The sequence below is a fragment of the Prionailurus viverrinus genome, chromosome A1, assembly GCF_022837055.1.
Source record: "Prionailurus viverrinus isolate Anna chromosome A1, UM_Priviv_1.0, whole genome shotgun sequence".
In the NCBI taxonomy this organism is placed as follows: Eukaryota; Metazoa; Chordata; class Mammalia; order Carnivora; family Felidae; genus Prionailurus; species Prionailurus viverrinus.
The window spans coordinates 213,408,765-213,426,403 of NC_062561.1; the positions used below are offsets into that span (position 1 = coordinate 213,408,765).

Genomic DNA, 17,639 nt, shown 5'->3' on the forward strand with positions numbered 1-17,639 from the left:
TAATCGATTTTATACCAAATGTTTGAATGAAAAAATTGGTTTCTGTAGTTTATACTTTTTAAAGAATACAGGTATATAAATAAGGCTAATAGATTTTGTTAATGACCCATACTTTTCTTCTGAAGAGTCTAAGACCCTGTATAGAAAATGTACACTTCCTCTTTGGTTCTCTTTTGACAAACTGTAGACTTAGAAATGGGCAAGAGTGTAGGTGAGAAGAAAATAGGAGGCTCTAAGGAGGATGGAGGAGTAGCAGGCAATTGAAGATGGCAAATTCTAGTGAAAGACAGATTATATTCTTGAATACATAGGAATTTTATTCTTGCATGTGTAGTTCAATATACACTGATTTACACTTTTGATCCTACAACGTAAGAAGTTATGGGATGCTACACACTGTATGGCGATGAATCAAATGACATGGAATAAGGTGACTGGTTGCATCCAGGCCTCTGTGCACATTTTAGGCTTCATCAAAGGAGACACAAGTGTCACAGGGGTAGTTGAAGCAGGGGTACAATGAGTTCTCATCTCATCTCATCTCATCTCATCTCATCTCTCAAAACAGATGAGAACACAGGGCTCAGATGGTCTTAAAACCTTCTTAGTTCGTATCTCCCTTTGTGTCAGAGTAACTTTTTCATGGTGCCTCTTGGCCAAAAGAAATATCTAACCATTCCATTTATAAAGAATTAGGTCCCAAAAGCTTAAGTATTTATGCCCTAATAACTAACTGTTTGAGAAAACACACATACATTGAGAGAAAGCACTTTTATTTTTATTTCATTTTTAACACTCTTACTTATAGGTCATATATGTGTTGGACACTATGCAGCTTCTCATGCCTTGAAATAATATTGGGCACCACTACCCTCGTTGTCTGTTCCACATTTATTTTCATACAGTACTTGCTTTTTATCGTGATTGTGGGAAATCCAGCCTCACAGAAATACGTAATCATTGAAAGGATTGTAGTGCAATCTTAGGTTGAAAGGATGAACTAACTCACTGATAGTTCATGGGGTATCTGACAGATGTTGAGTTTCACTCTGTTTACTATCTTCAAAACTTTAAATATCCTGAGGCACCCCTTTGAGGTCACTGTGGTGCCCGGGGCATCTTGGCACACAGTTTGGGAACCACCAGTTTTAAGTGATTTGCCCAGGAAGATACTGGTAGGAAGAGGCAGAACCAGAATTTAAATTTTAATATTCTGACTCCGAGTCTTGCTCTTATACCATTTTTAAGGCCCTTCCTATAAGATTGTGTTCCTCTTGCCACAGGAACTTTTCATTTGAACTCAGGATCCAGCAAGGAAATATTTTACAAGATATGTATCCTCTGGCAAGGAAAACAAAAACAAAATTAAACTATTGATTCTACATCAAAATAAATAGCTTTCGCCCAGCAAAGGAAACCAACGTCAGAACAAAAGGGCAACCAATTGAATGGGAGAAGATATCTGCAGATGATATATCCAATAAAGGGTTAATATCCAAAATATGTAAACAATTTATACAACTCAACACCAAAAAAAGAAATTATCCAATTAAAAATGAGCAGAGGACCTGAATAGACATTTTTCCAAAGAAGATATACAGATGGCAAACAGACACATGAAAAGATCCTCAACATCACTCATCACCAAGGAAATACAAATTAAAACCACATTGAGACAACCACTTTACGGCTGTCAGAATGGCTAAAGTCAAAAACACAACAAATGACAAGTGTTGGAGAAGATGTGGAGAAAAAGGAACTCTCGTGCACCGTTGGTGGGAATGCAAACTGGTGCAGCCACTGAGGAAAACAGGATGGAGTTTCCTCAAAAGAAAAATAGAATTACCTTACGATCCAGTAATGCCACTACTTGGTATTTACACAAAGAAAACAAAAACATTACTTTGAAAAGACATATGCATCCCTATGTTTATTGCAGCATTATTTATAATAGCCAAGATATGGAAGCAACTCAGCCAAGATGGATGAAGAAGATGTGTGTGTGTGTATGTGTGTGTGTGTGTGTGTGCATATATATGTGTATAATGGGATATTACCCATGTAAAACGTGAACTTTTAGAGCACCTGGGTGGCTCAGTCTGTTAAGCGTCCAACTTCAGCTCAGGTCTCGATCTCAATGTTCATGAGTTCAAGCCCCGTGTTCGTAAGTTCAAGCCCCGTGTTGGGCTCTGTGCTGACAGCTCAGAACCTGAGCCTGATTCAGATTGTGTGTCTCCCTCTCTCTCTGCCCCTCCCCTGCGTGCATATACTCTCTCTCTTTCAAAAATAAACAAACAAAAAAAGATGAACTCTTGCCATTTGCGACAACATGGATGGACTTACAGGGTATAGTCCTAAGTGAAAGAGAAAGACAAATACCATGATTTCGCTCCTATGTGGAATTTAAAAAACAAAGCAAAGAAAAAAGGAGAAAAATAAACAACAACAAACCCAGACTCTTAAATACAGAGAACAAACTGGTGGTTGCCAGAGGGGAGGTGGGTGGGGGGATGGGTGAAATATCAATTAATCAATCAGGAAATTTAATATAGGGAATTACACTGGTGACATAAGTGCTGAGAAGCCCAGGGGACAGTGAAGCAACCCAGATATAAACAGCAATGGGAAGCCAGGGCCACTCCTATGGCTGCAGGAACAATGGGGAAGGCAGTGTTACCAGGATCCTGAAGCTAAGTTTGCTTGGTGGAAGCTAGACCCATCGTGGAGATGCAGCCACTACCACAGATGGCTCAGGAAGGAGAAATGGAGGGAGGGAAATACCAGGATCTTCTCTCCTGGCCCCAGTCTTCCCACCAATGCCTTTCATTGGCCAAATCTACCTAGAAGCAAGGGAACCTGGGAAGTGTAGTGTCATGATACAGAGCCTGTGAGGAGGAACAGGGAATGGACCTGAGCAAACAGGCTGTTGACTGGTTCTACAGAATTTCGTGTATGCACTTTATTCACTCAGTAATTCCTTTAGCAAATATTCGTTGAGGACCTACTAGGTGCCAGGTATCATGCTACACCTGGGGATTACCATAATGACAGAAATGGACCTGATCACTGCTCTTAAAGGGATCAAAGACTAACAGAAGAAATAGAATAAACACAGAATTATCTAGTTGGAAAATGTATTAAATGCAATGAAGGGAAATATCACAGTGCTGAGACAGGCTAGAGATTGGAGAAAGAGTGCAGCCTCTCACGGCTGTAAGTCTAGTTAGCTGATTCTTGAGGTGTATGTGCAGAAACTTGTGTTCAGGAAAATACAGAATATTTATATCTAGACAAAGTTTAGAAGAAGATATTGATGTATTTATTCATGTTTTGACTTACGACCTGCATAATACAGCTTCATTGTCTCAAAGCTGTGCATGTGATTGTGTGTAAGAGTGTGTGTGTATAGATACATGTGTGTGACAGAAACGGAGAGAACAGAAAGAACAGAGAAGGAAAGATTGCTTTAGACAAACATTCTAAGGAGCCAGAGGGCTCACAGCAGCTAATCTCCCTCATGCTTTCCTGACCCCACCCCCTTCCTTCTCATCATAACTTGTGATCTTAGAAGCATGAAAGAATTTGAGCCCCTCCCCCAGCTTGACGGTCTCCGTTGGCTGCTCAGTCAGGCTCCATGTCAAATCCGGCTTGGGGCAGAAACCTGAGGGCCACACAGAAGGTGGTGGGCTTGCAGGCAGTTTCCCTGTGGCCATGAGTGGCAACATCGGGCAGCTTGGCAGTCGCACCTATGAGTCCCTAGCTGACGATGAGCCCTTGGACCCTGAGGAGCCCCCCAAAAGACCCACGGGCAATCTCATCATGCACAGCATGGCCATGCTTGGCCGGGAGTTTTGCTACGCAGTGGAGGCGGCCTACGTGACCCCAGTCCTGCTCAGCGTGGGGCTGCCCAAGAGTCTGTACAGCATGGTGTGGCTCCTCAGCCCCATCCTGGGATTTCTGCTGCAACCCGTGGTGGGATCAGCCAGCGACCACTGCCGGGCCAGGTGGGGCCGGCGGAGACCATACATCCTCACCCTGGTTATCATGATGCTCTTGGGCATGACTCTGTACCTCAACGGGGATGCTGTGGTAGCAGGTCAGTGCACTGCACAGGCGGGCAGGCGGGGGAAAGGGGCCCATTATGCAACTCAATAGGAGTAGAATTCGGATTTCTTTATGTGACATTTCATTGGAAACCGGTTAAACTGATGATCTCTCCTAGGTTAAAATAAACTTCCACCTTGGAAGGACCCAAATTCTGTGGTTGGGGAGTCTTCATTTTTAGGAGCATCAGGATCCATTGCTGTTGTTGTTTCATTGTTGTGAGGATTGCAAAGTAGGAATAATTTTTTATCTGTTTTTTCAAATGAAATATTTTTACATATTTATTAATTGCAGTGTTCTTTGAACTTCGGCTTTAGTTAGTACTTTGTTGAATTAACCGTTTGCCAAATGACTCCATAAATACTAATAATAAATTACCTGTATGTCTAAATAAGGGCTAATTTTCTTCATAGCTTTAGGTAGAGTCTTTTAGTGGGTGCAGGGCATCAGCCTGTCAGCTCAAGGGCACAGTTTTGCACTGCAAATGCTGGACCAAAAAACCCCTGATGGTGAGCACTTTTTCTTGCCATTAATCAGCCACCAACTAATCAGTAATTGGTGGTAGTACATAAAAAGTACTTCATTTCATTGAATAAAGAATCGTTAAAAATAATACACATTTTTTGGCCATTAACTCTCAGGCTAGCAGAATGGATTATAATGAGGCAGGATAATCAGTTATCATTTGCATGTATTTTTTATTTTATTTATTTATTTTTTTAAATATTTTTTTAATTAAAAAAAATTTTTTTTAACGTTTATTCATTTTTGAGACAGAGAGAGAGAGAGCATGAACGGGGGAGGGTCAGAGAGAGGGAGACATAGAATCTGAAACAGGCTCCAGGCTCTGAGCTGTCAGCACAGAGCCCGATGCGGGGCTCGAACTCACGGACCGCGAGATCATGACCTGAGCCGAAGTCGGCCGCTTAACCGACTGAGCCACCCAGGTGCCCCTTGTATGTATTTTTTAAATAATTTTTTAATGTTTATTTAGTTTTGAGAGAGAGAGAGAGAGAGAATGTGAGTGGGAAAGGGAAGGGGCAGAGAGAGAGACACACACACAGAATCTGAAGCAGGCTCCAGGCTCTGAGCTGTCACCACAGAGCCTGATGTGGGGCTTGAACCCTTGAGCCATGAGATTATGACCTGAGCTGAAGTTGGACACTTAACTGACGAAGCCACCCAGGCACCCATCATTTGTATATATTTAAAAGCGGGCATAACTACATAAATTTGATTTATTTCTGCAAAGTATTTACAAAAACCCCTGGTAAGTATGGTTTCCCCTAGGGAGGAGTACTAAAGGACCTTGGAGGTAAAAAGTGGAGTATAGGCTTATTTTCCACTTATTTTTATACTGTAGTTTGTTTTTTTAATGTGCATAAGTTACACATTGTTCTCAAGTGAAACTGAAAGCAAGGGAACATTTTTGTTTTCTCTAATAGGAGATAGTGTGAATGAATTCTGACACGTCCACAGAGTGAATATTATTCGGCTGTTAAAAACTGTGCAGTTGCTCTCCGTTAAGTGAAATACAAAGATATGAGGAGAGTTGGTTATAAATGAACGTGTCCAACATGATCCCATTAGTGCTCCTCAAAACGTGGTCCTCAGACCCAGGGCATCAGCATCCGGGGGCTGTTAGAAATGCAAATGCCCAGCCCCACCTCAGACCTACTGGAGAAGACAGAGCCTACTGGAAGACAGAGCCTGATACTCTGTTGTGTTTTTTTAATTTTTTTTTTTAATGTTTATTCTTGAGGGAGACAGAGTGAGCAGGGGAGGGGCAGAAAGCGAGGGAGACACAGAATCCGAAGCAGGCTCCAGGCTCTGAGCTGCCAGCCCAGAGCCCGACTCAGGGCTCGAACTCATAGACCGTGAGATCATGACCTGAGCCAAAGTCAGACATTTAACTGACTGAGCCACCCAGGCACGCCTCTGATTATCTGTTTTAACGAGTTGTCCAAGTGATGATTAAGGATGCTACAGTTTGAGGAGTACTGCATTAGGGCACCTGTATACACCATTTCCTGTATGTCTGTAAGTGCATAAAGGGATATCTGAAGAATGACCATCAGTAGGGGCTGGGACGAAGCATTTCCCCCAGCTTTTCTACATCACTGAAATGGTTTACGATAAACATGTATAATTTTTTACACAACTTTTTAAAAAGAGATATGACATAACTTGGTGCTTTTTAGTATATTCCTAGGGTTGTGCAACCATCACCACTATCTAATTGCACCACATTTTCATCACCCCGGAAAGAAACCTAGCAACCATTAGCAGTCACTCCGCGTTCCCTCCCCCTGACCAGGTGTACGCAACCCCTCAATCTACTTTCTGTCTCTATAGATCTGCCCTTTCTGGCATTCACTTGTGTAATTTTGAAAACCTGAGAAAATGGTAAAGCTATGTTTATTTGGAAAAGCAACACAAAATGAAAGCAAAGGGAGATAATTTGATGACAGGACATTTTATTGGAAACAAAAATGCAAATCATCCTAACTCTGGATTTAGGTGATGTATGTTTCTTTCCTTTTTAGCTTTGATTGCTGATCCAAGGAGGAGGCTGATTTGGGCCATAACCATCACCATGATAGGTGTAGTTCTCTTTGATTTTGCTGCTGACTTCATTGATGGGCCCATTAAAGCCTACTTATTTGATGTCTGTTCCCATGAGGATAAGGAGAGGGGCCTCCACTACCATGCCCTCTTCACAGGTAAGGAATGTTCCAGAAAGTCTTTCCTTAAGTTCCCCAGACAGGGAGGCGCTTCCTCTGATGCCATCCAGTGTCTATGCATGTCAGAGTTTTTGAATGAATGGATCTGTTGATGGAATGCTCCCATCACGCGGGCTCTGTGTTTCAGTGCATTTCTCTAGACAAATCAGCTTGTGACTAGGCTATGGAGTTTTTGCAAAGGAAGTTTACATAAGAGCTTTCTGAAGAGTCATTTGTGGAGACATTTACAACTGCAGTGAAAAGAGGCCTTGTGCACTTTGCTTTTTGGTGTTTTTTTGTTTGTTTTGTTTGTTTGTTTTTTGTTTTTAAATCACTAAGGTGGCATCAGCATTACCTAAGAGCTTGTTAAAAATGCAGCTTCCTGGGCCTCTCTTCCAGTTATTTTGATTCAGTGGGTTTCAGGTGGGGCCCAGAAGTCTACATTTTTAATAAGTATCCTGGATGATTCTGTGGCAAGTGACTTAACCACATTTTAAAACAAAAATAGAAACAAACCAAGCAAATGAAAAAATCCCACATGTCCTAGAGATTTCTTAGTTATATAAACAGTTGGCATTTCCTCAACCTCCTGCTTTGAAAAAGGCCATGCCCGAGGGACAATGGGGGACTCTCTTCAATTCTTGGGGCTATTGGCAGGCTCCTTTGGTTGCTGTTGAGTCATTCATTTACAGCAATGCTAGCAACGTTCAATATCCATTTATAGAACACCAGTCAGGACTGTTCTAGGACTGGGAAGTGGAGGGGGTCATACATGAAATTACAACATGATCCTGTCCTGGGAGTGTTTTTATATCTAGGGGTGGGATCTAGCAGGATCTTGAGTTTTGTTCAGTTTATTTTCCACAGCCAAGAGCAGTGCTTGCCCATTGAAGCCACTGGCTTAATATTTGATGTTCGAGCAAACATCTAGATGGTGAACTCTGGAAGAAAGGGGGCTGCACAGCCAAGAGAGTAGCTCCTCCTTGCTTTAGGGAAGATGGAGGATCCAGAGTCCTGCCCATCTGTCAGTGGCCCCTGACCACACTAGCCTGCAGCTAAAAGGTCCCACAAGAGAGATTCAAACTGCATTTTCCTAACTTAAACCCCATAATTCCTTCTGCTTGATCATAATTTGCTGAAATTAATTACAACAGTGGGAGACTCTTGGGCTTTCCAACCTGACACATTGAGAGTTTTACTGCTCTCAAGTACTGTGGGCAATGTGGCCACCCTTTCCCAGCAATCCCCCCCCCCCCCCCCCCCCCCCCGGCTTATGTCCCTGTTAGTCTTGGCTAAACGGTCTCTGCTTTGTTGTCTCGGATATTAGAAGATTGAATTTGGTCCTTGGGGAACTTTTCAAAGGCTAACACATGGTAGTATTTCTATAAATCTGAGAAAATATCTTGACGTTTTCTGTCGATATTAGTGTATGGTGGTCTCAGCAAATATAGTATAATTTTCATATTACCTTGGTTCAGGCTCCCACTACATTTTGTCTGAACTTTAGTACTTTTCCCTTAACTATCTCTCTAGCCTCTAATCTCTTCCGATTCCAATTGAACCAAAACACAACCTCCAGATTAATACTCCTAAAAGCAAACTATGACCAGGGCACTCTCCTGTTCCATCACCTGGAGTGACTCCCCATTTGCCTGCTGGGTAAAGAACAAATTCCTAGACAGGATTCAAGACTCCCCATAATCTGTTTCCATCCTACTCTTCAAGCTTTACTTCTCATTACTTCCTCCACATTTTCTGTGCTTTGAATAATTTCCCAACATGCTCCTAGGGGCAGAGGCCAGCTCTGTTTTACTCACTGCATCCATCACACCTTCAATACAGCCTGGCACATCATATGTGCTCAAAATAAATATTAATGGGACAAACAAAAGAGGCTGTCCTTTCTGTTCCAACTTCTGGGTCTTTCCTCATGCCGAAATTCCCTTACCCCTTTCTCCCTTTGGAAATCAAAGCTGCATGGAAACTTTCCCCCCCCTTCCCAGGGAGAAGACCCCCTCTCTTCTAAATTGCAGTCAACCAACTTCTAACTTGGTCAGGGACCCCACGCAAAAATTGATCAAAGCAAAAGTATCAAGTAGATGAACATAGAGGTATGAATGAGGTGGGTAACTTCAGCAGGAAGAGATGGTAAGATAACAGTTCATCTCATACATATCCTGAACTTCATTGCCCTTGGGGCCCGTGTCATCTGCTTGAGCTGCCATAACAGAATACCACAAATTGGGTGCTTAAACAACAGAAATTATGTTCTCACACTTCTGAAGGCTGGAAGTCCAAGAACAAGGTGACAGCAGGCTTGGTTTCTGGTGAGACCTCTCTTCTTGGTCTGTACCTGGCCATCTTCTCACTCTGTCCTCACACAGCCTTTCCTCTGTGCATGCATTCCTGATGTCTCTTCCTCTTCTTACAAGGACACCAGTCCTATTGGTTATGGCCCCACCCTATGACCTCATGTAACCTTAATTACCTCCTTACAGTCCTTATCTCCAAATATAGTCACATTGGGGCCTAGGACTTTGACATATGTCTCTTTTAAGGTAGAAAGCAAAGCTTTCCTAAAACTCACACAGACTTTTGCTTGTTTCTCATTGGACAGAATTAGGCCACAGAATTAGGATATTGGGAAAGTGAGGGTTTAGGGCAGGGGTGGGAGAGCAGATCCTCTCTATTTGGGTTCTATTTGCCAGGAGGAAAGGGTAATTATTTTCAAATAGGCCAAAGCTGGTAGATATCACATAGAATATAAGCACAATTGAGTATTAGCCTAATGAGAAAAATTAAAGACCAAGACTATTGCAAGAAAGAGCTTTCAAAGCCCAATCTATTAAGGAATAATTGACAGGTAATTATATTTTAAAGTTATACTTCAGTTCACAATTTTACCTGACCACATTTATTATAGTACTGTTCACAGTCTCCCCTGTATTATAATTGTGTATTTATCTTTCTCTTTTACAAGATTTTGTAAAATACAAGATTTGTAAAAACATGAGTGTTTTCTTCCCCATGGCTTCTAACCTGTTGCATCGTTGACAGCAGGTACTTAGAAATGTTAGTTACATAAAAGGAGACTTTTATAACCCTTAAGTTTCATGCAGTTTTACATCAGGTTGAACTGAGTGGCAAATTGCATCAATCAGATGAATATGCTCATTTAATCACCTTGCTTTGTCTCCTGACCAACACTGAACTCTGAATCCCAGACAACTGTCTCCAGTTATAGGGGGACCCCTGAGAGCGTGTGGATAGCTCAAAGCAAGTTTTTTTTCCTATTAGAAAATTAGCTTAAAACATCTTCCTCGTCTAAAACAGTACAGTAAAGTCTCACCTCATTTAAAACTTAGATTCTAGAAGTCCATGCCTAAGTGATAATCACAGAGAGTCTACATTATTCATGAATATCTCTCAGATCACACATAAAATACAGTATACCTTTTTGCTTTGTTTGTATGCACAGACCTGCATAGTGACGGATATACATATAAATATATCTGCAGAAACATCTGCTCTTTAATGTTTACTGCTGGACATGGGCTCAAAGAAAGAGGTAGAAGATAGGGTCACCTGTATTATTTAGAATGTTTTTCTTTTCTCTCTCCTCCCCTCCCCCCCTTTTTTTTTCTGAGAGAGAAAGAGAGAGTGGGCAGGGGAAGGGAAGAGGGAGAGGAAGGGAAAGAATCTTAAGCAGGCTCCACACTCATCGCATAGCCAGACATGGAGCTTGATCTCACGACTGTGAGACCATGACCTGAGCTGAAATCAACAGTCAGATGCTGAACCGACTGAGCCACCCAGGTGTCCCAACTCCCCTTCTTTTCAAAGTGTGAATAGTAACTGTCAATGCTCATTTAAAGATGAATGTGTGACCCCACCATAGTGTCCTTGCTCTGAATGGAAGACCACATTGGAAAATGGAGTGAAAAATAACAGTACATTATCATACTTCTCTGTCTTTGCATACAGGCCAAATCTCCTGAATGTACATGAACCTGGCAAAGAGATATCTAAAGCATACTCCTTGCATCAGGCATTTAATGATAAAGGCCTGTTCAGTGCCAGAGCCCATTTTGATTTTCGTTCACCCAAGGAATTCAATCATCTGAGTAAATTGAAATCCTTCTTATTTATTTCAGAGCTATTTATTTCATTTTAGCCTAGGCCCAACAATTCCAAGTGCTTTGCAAAAAATGTCAAAGGGTTTCTTGCCAAAATATTTCCCAGCATATTTCTGACTTCTTTTTTTTTTTTTAAGAAAAGACTCTACTGACTCCCAGGGGAACATTTTAGTTCCCCAGCTTCTTCTCTCTCTTATATTTAAAGGTAACTAAACCTACTCTCCCTCCATCCCTGACATATGTGGTGTATTTCATAGATACACCCTTGTCTTGCTACCCCATGCCTTCACCTCCGGGTGCATCTGGGCCTGCAGAACTCACATTCACGAGTAAAGAATTCCTTCTTTGTGCCAGAATGCTTCTAACTGAGCACAAACCTGCTAAGTTGAACCTAAGGCCTTGCTACCATTAGCAGTTGACTCTATCCAGCAGGGGGTGTCCAGGGCAAAGCATGATGGGAAAGGTTGTCCCGTTTCAAATCCTGGCCCCTTTTCTTAACTGCTGAGTGCCTTTAGTATTTCTGAACTTTTGTTTCCTCACAGGGTTGTGAATCTTCGCACAATGTTAGTTATTAATATCCTGCCAAATGCCCAGAGCAAGGAATCATTTAAAAGGATCAAACACCAAATGTCTGTGTTTAGTTCATTTTTTTCTGTTTCCACTGGGCTTGTAGAACCCATCAAAGTTTTTTTGTGGTGACTCGGAGAGGAACTTGCCCCCAGGTACATCATTGCAAGAAGATTGGGTAGCTTGTGGAGCACAACCTCTTTTAATTTTTCTAGCTTTTTAATATCTCAGGTTACAAATGCTCTGGTTAAGAGTAATTAAGGACTAAGAAAAGACTATTAAAAATGAAGTTTAGACATGGGCTCCTATGAGCAAATCTTTCACACAAGTGGAAAAGATGCTGTGTTTCATGTTAAAGTCTGTTTGAATGGTTTCTCCTTGAGTAATTGCCGCATGAATGGTTTTCTTGTGTCAACTGGGTTCCCTTTGAAGTTTCTGTCACTCGTGGACTTTCACATCTCCTCAGTCACTTAGCTTAGGAAGGATGTGGCTAGAGAGTAAGCCAAGGACACAGGAATTTCAGCTTTGTGGGCAACATGGATCATTCAGAGCAAAACAATTAATGTCTCCAAATTGCCATTTCTTTTCCATTCAAGTGTGAGCAACATACGTCTCAAAGAATCTCAAAGGCAGATTAAAGAAACACCTGAGGGGATTTTTCCTTGGCTCTGTCCTCTCCTTGAAAGCTCTTCCCCCAGATACCAAATCAACTTGGCTCGTTGGCAAGTTGGTCACATGACCCCTCCTCTGTGATGTGTTTATCATTACGTGACTATATTATTTATTCATTTGTTTATTGTGTATATTATGCTTCTGTACCTGACCTATATAAGCTTCCTGAGAGCAGGAACATTATCTTTCCTATTCGTTGCTATAGCAACAGTCTTTAGAATATTCCTGGAATATGCTCAAGAACTATTGGTGGGACAAATATTGTATTTTAGCATCCTCATTGTACCTTTGAGGAAGCTGTGTTACTAAGAGGTAAAGTGATTAGTCCAAGGTCACACAGCTAGGTAGCAGTAGACTAGAGCAGGGGCAAAAGCCCTACCAACCTACCAACCAACTAAATCATCAGCCAACTAAAAATATGGTTTATGTTTTTGTCCAGGCTCCCCTAAAAGCTGACCCCAGAGAAAGTTTGTATGCAGAGTTTACTTGGGAAAGGATTCCAGAGAGTGAGAATGAGGGAGTGGTGGAGTGGAACAGACCAAAGAATACAAGAAGCATTGCAGAGTTGGCCTTTGCTCTAGGTGACTTTCCATCTCACCAAGACCCTCTTAGGAGCCTAATGTAGTTCATCTCAGAACTTTCTCTTTGAGGGGATCAAGAAGGGGGATTAATCCATTGGCTCCAGTCTCTACTGGCCAACGGTGGTCCCATGGGTGTGAACCTCACTTGTGTGAGTGCTGACCCCGACCTCAGTGTGGGTCCAGATGCACCTGAAAAAAGGTGGTCAAAACTGGTTTGGAACTGGCCACTGCAGTAGCTGTTGGAGAAAGGGGGGGTTACTGAGAAGACCGGCTGTATTGCACATGGGCTGTCCCTTTCAGTTCATGACATCTAGTCCTGAGCTTATTCTCTCTAGCATAAGTGCTTCATGCTACTCAGTCGACATTGGAAAGGTTAAAGCATTTTGCAAAGTGCTCAGTGATTTATAGTAAAATGAACACTTATAGTACTTATAGTAAAATGAGCTGTTGCAACCCAGAAGTAAAATATTAATTCTGCAGAGTTAAAGAAAACTCAGGGTAATCACAAATGGCTCCAGACCCCAGCCAATTAATTACTTGACCTTGCAGTCATTTCTAATCCTTAAGAAAAGAAACAAGAGTCAGGATTTATGTGTCATGTCAGGAAATGAGAAGTTTCAGGAATCTTATCTGAACTACAGTAGCAATGGTTAGGCATATGCTCAAATCAAGAAATTTGCTTCTGGGAAAATGGTGAGATAATTAAAGTGAATATACCTTTATGTGAGCCTTATTGCATTAGACATACTAGTACATATCAGTAGCTTTCAGCACGAACACAAATTGCATTTGACCTCTGGCAAACACACCACTCCAGTTCTCTGCATTTATTTAATTGTGGAGAAGAATATGATTTTGGCACTGCTTTACTGCAAATATTTTTGCCTACGGCATAGCTTATGCCCAATAATGGAAAGCGTTGGATAAATCTTTATGTCGCAAATGGGTGGGATCCTAAACCCCAAACTTAATTTAATTGCTCCTTTGTTGAGCCCCATCACCACAGGATGGTGGAAATTTAGTCTCAGTTTGGAATGTTCTCCCATCCCTTTACCCAACGGTTGCATCGAAGTCCTGGGGACTTAGAGTGCAAGGGCTTGAGGGCATAGAGTCCCTGGGTTTCAATGTCATCTGTTCACCCTGGCATTTCCTGAGATGTCCATTGTCCCACCACATCTCGGCCAAGCTGAAGTGGTCACAATGGAGTCATCTCTTCTCATCTGTAAGGCCCCTGCAGAACCACAGGGTTCTCAGCCCCCTCTGCCATTCTGCTCTTCCCACACCAGGCCAGGGTGAGGTGAACTCTGGGAGCTGCAAACTCTGTGTTTTGCTTTCCTCCTCTCTAAAATAGAGATAAAAATACAGCTGATCAATTATTCGTGGGTTGTTACTTGCAAATTTGCTCACTAAAATTTCTTTGTAACATCAAAAGCAATACTGTTAGCTCATTGCCAGTCATTTGCAAACAAGTGCAGAGTGTAGGAGGGCAATTTGAATCACCCACAGCCTCATGCCCAGTTGAGGTAGGTCCAGGTAGCACTCTGCCTTCTTGTTTGGTTTTCATTCTGTAAACAGTTGTCCTTTAGTGGTGTATTTGGTACCAAATTGTTAGCATTTGTGTGTGTGTGTGTGTGTGTGTGTGTGTGTGTGTGTGTGTAATTTCATTGCTTAAGATGGTCCCCGATGTAGTGCTCAAGTGCCGTCCGGGCTTCAAAAGTGCAGGAACATTGTGATGTGCCTTGTGGAGAAAATATGTGTGTTAAGTTTTGTTCAGGCATGAGTTATAGTTCTGTTGCCCATGGGCTCAGTGCTAATGAAGCAACGATATATACTAAATATCTTTAAATGGAAGCACACCATGTGCGTAAATGGAAAAGCACTGTGTTGTTCACTTGTTGAAGATGTGACTAGAAGTTTGCAGTAACTTAGCCCTGTATTTCTCCTCAGAGGAGTCATTTGCTACTTGCTAATTCAGTGTTTGGGGTGACTTTCAAGAACACAGCTACCACTAATAATAAGAATATATTGCAGGGCCACCTGGGTGACTCAGTTGATTGAGTGTCCAACTCTTGATCTTGGCTCTGGTCATGATCTCATCATTGGAGAGATTGAGCTCCATGTCAGGCTCTGTGCTGACAACGCAGAGCCTGCTTGGGATGTTCTCTCTCCCCCTCTCTCTCTGCCCCTCCCCTGCTTTCTCTTTCTCTCTCTCTCTCTCTCTCTCTCTCTCTCAAAATAAATAAATAAATCAACTTTAAAAAATAATATGCTGCAGTACTTTCCTGAAAGGTTGTTGTGAGGATTGGATGAGCCAATATATGTTAAGCACTTGGAATAGAGACTGACACGATAAACACTTCTATCTAGACCCACCACAAGCCATTTCTTCCTCGAGGTCTTATTGCCTCCCTGGGGTCTACCCAGGGCATGAGGCGTTGGTCCCTTCTGTTCTGGGATGCCCCTAGACATTTGGGGGTGGTTCTACCTACACCCCCCCCCCCCCACCTCCCACCCACCCCCAATACCAGCTAGACCCTAGGAAAGAGGAGCAGAACCACTGCCTTAGGAATTCACCGGTATATGTGCACCCAGCATGAATGCCTTGCTCTTAAATCCCATTTTCTACTGAATCTTCCTTCTATGTGTTTGGAGCCTAAGGGCTTTTGAAACTCAGAAGCAAGAAGACACATTCTTGTTTCTGTGCTTTCCGCTTTCATGTCCTTCCCCCAAAGCAATGAGGTATTGCGGCTCAGCTTGAATGTGAAAAAGGGCCCAAAGGGACAAAGATATAAGGAAATACCCCAGGACCACAGGTAGTGGTGGGTGGATGGAAACAGTGGTCAACACTTTAAATGTTATCTCACCATCTTTTAGGAGAAAAGTTGCCTTGTGAATCTAAAGAAATGTCAAGTTGCTTGTGTCTTCTCTCTTTGACCAGAGTATATGTGTCTGTTTGATTTTCCTTGTACTTTCAGCGTCCAAGAGGGCAGTTCATGTTTGTCTTATTCATTGCTGTCCCCAGTGCTTAGCACAGTTCTTGAAGAGTAGATGCTCCATCAATTTTTATTGATAAACAAATAGGTCCGAGGAGACACACACACACACACACACACACACACACACAGTAACTGGTACTTATGGTAATTCTCCAGGATTAGTGTGTATATATTGGGGGAAGGTAGGAACCATATACCTAATTAAACACTTTCATGGCTATTTTCTTAGCATATAGAGTAGAGTCAAAATCACTGTCTCGTGAACACCATGGAAATGGGCGGCGGGGGGGGGGGGGTTTAGTCTGATCTCTTGCTGAAGTGAAGTAGCTGGCAGCACACTGTTAGCTCTCTTGACTTAAGCTATTTTGCCAGCAGAGTATGGATTGTTAAGCCACACCCCTGAAGCAGAGAGACAGCTACAGGTACATAGCAGATGTGGAGTTTGTCTCAGATAGATTCTCTAGAACTGAAACTCCCCGAATTACCCATTTTACCTATTATAGTTGCAAACTAAAGAAAAACAACCCTATTTCAGTGTGTTTGGATTTCTTCCAGGATGAGCCATTGTTGGAGTTACATCGTAAGTTAAGAAATGCAACATCTATCTGTCAAGCCGGTTCGTTCTTCTGAGGTTGGTTATGGTCTGAGTTTGCAACATGGCCTGGCTATGTGAAGGAGCCAGCTAGATCATTTATGGGCTCTTCTTTGTAAAGGCCTGTTATCTGACATCAGCAGATGTCCTGTGGATGTTTCAGCTTATGGTCTGGCCAATAGCCTGATGATTAATTCCAGGGCCCCAATGAGAGTGATGTTGGAAGAGAGATAAATGCAGTCTGGATGTAGATGTGGGAGCTGTTATTGGCCTTTGTTGCAGCTAAGATGATGGGGCTTTGTCTTGAGACTATCTCTGAAGATAAAATCCTTAGCTTAAGCAAAAGCAGCAGAAAGGAAAGCCTTCCATGAATTCCTACAGCCCTCTGCTGGCCCTTATCATGTCGGAGGGTGTGAATAGATAAAATTTAAATGTTTCCATCCAGAGTTTTAATATGGTGTCTATGGAATAATTACCCAATGGCCCACTATTCCTTCACAGGGCATATTTTGTTGTAACATTTACAACATCCCCCAATAGCTTTGGGAAAAACAAAACAGTTTTGCCTGTTTTGTTTTCCTCCCCTCCCTAAGAGGATTGGAAATTCTCCAAGGTCCTTGAAGCAGGTGTCAAAATTTTGCTTGACCAATTCGTGAGGGAACTGACAGGAAAGACATAAAGAACAGTTCCCCCAAGTTCTTGCACAGTGTGTATGTGTGTGTGTGTGTGTGTGTGTGTGTGTGTGCGCGCACATGTGTGTGTGTGATTAGCAAAAGAAAAAGTGGTAGGTTAGATATAAATCTGATTAGCCTTCTACAAGTCAGTAAAACTATAAGTCCTCTGTAATATTTTTGTTACAAGTATGTTTGTAACTTGTCTATTAGGCTATAAAAACATAATACAAATCATAGAACCCTAATAATGTCTGCAAATTAACCTCAACTTTATAGAACTACACATCATTGTGCTTTGTCAGTTTTAGACTATTGGTCAAATATCCTGTAACAACAAAGAACTGTTGTTACAATTTCCCAAGAATGTCAGATAAGGGTGGACCAGGTTGGTTGGAAACTGCTCAAAAGAATCCGGGATCTCAGGCCGTACCCTTGAAGCTTTAAAATCAGAATCTGTGCTATAGATTGAATGACTCCATGTATACGCTAAAAACCTAATACCCGATGTGATGTTATCAGGAGGTGGAGTGATTAGGTCATGAGGCCTCATTCATGGAATTAGAGCTCTTAAAAAAGTTACCTTACCACTTATGC

General features: G+C 42.1%; 1 protein-coding gene across 2 annotated transcripts in view; it reads left to right on the forward strand.

The window, feature by feature from the left end:
* The first annotated feature begins 2,543 nt into the window (after positions 1 to 2,543).
* Positions 2,544 to 17,639, forward strand: part of SLC45A2 (solute carrier family 45 member 2) — a 35,767-nt gene continuing 20,671 nt past the window's right edge. For both annotated transcript variants that reach the window (XM_047877252.1, XM_047877243.1), the window contains exons 1-2: positions 2,544 to 4,096; positions 6,651 to 6,827. In XM_047877252.1, coding sequence (XP_047733208.1) covers positions 3,712 to 4,096; positions 6,651 to 6,827 — 562 coding nt within the window. In that variant the 5' untranslated portion in view covers positions 2,544 to 3,711. The remainder of the gene's footprint in view (positions 4,097 to 6,650; positions 6,828 to 17,639) is intronic.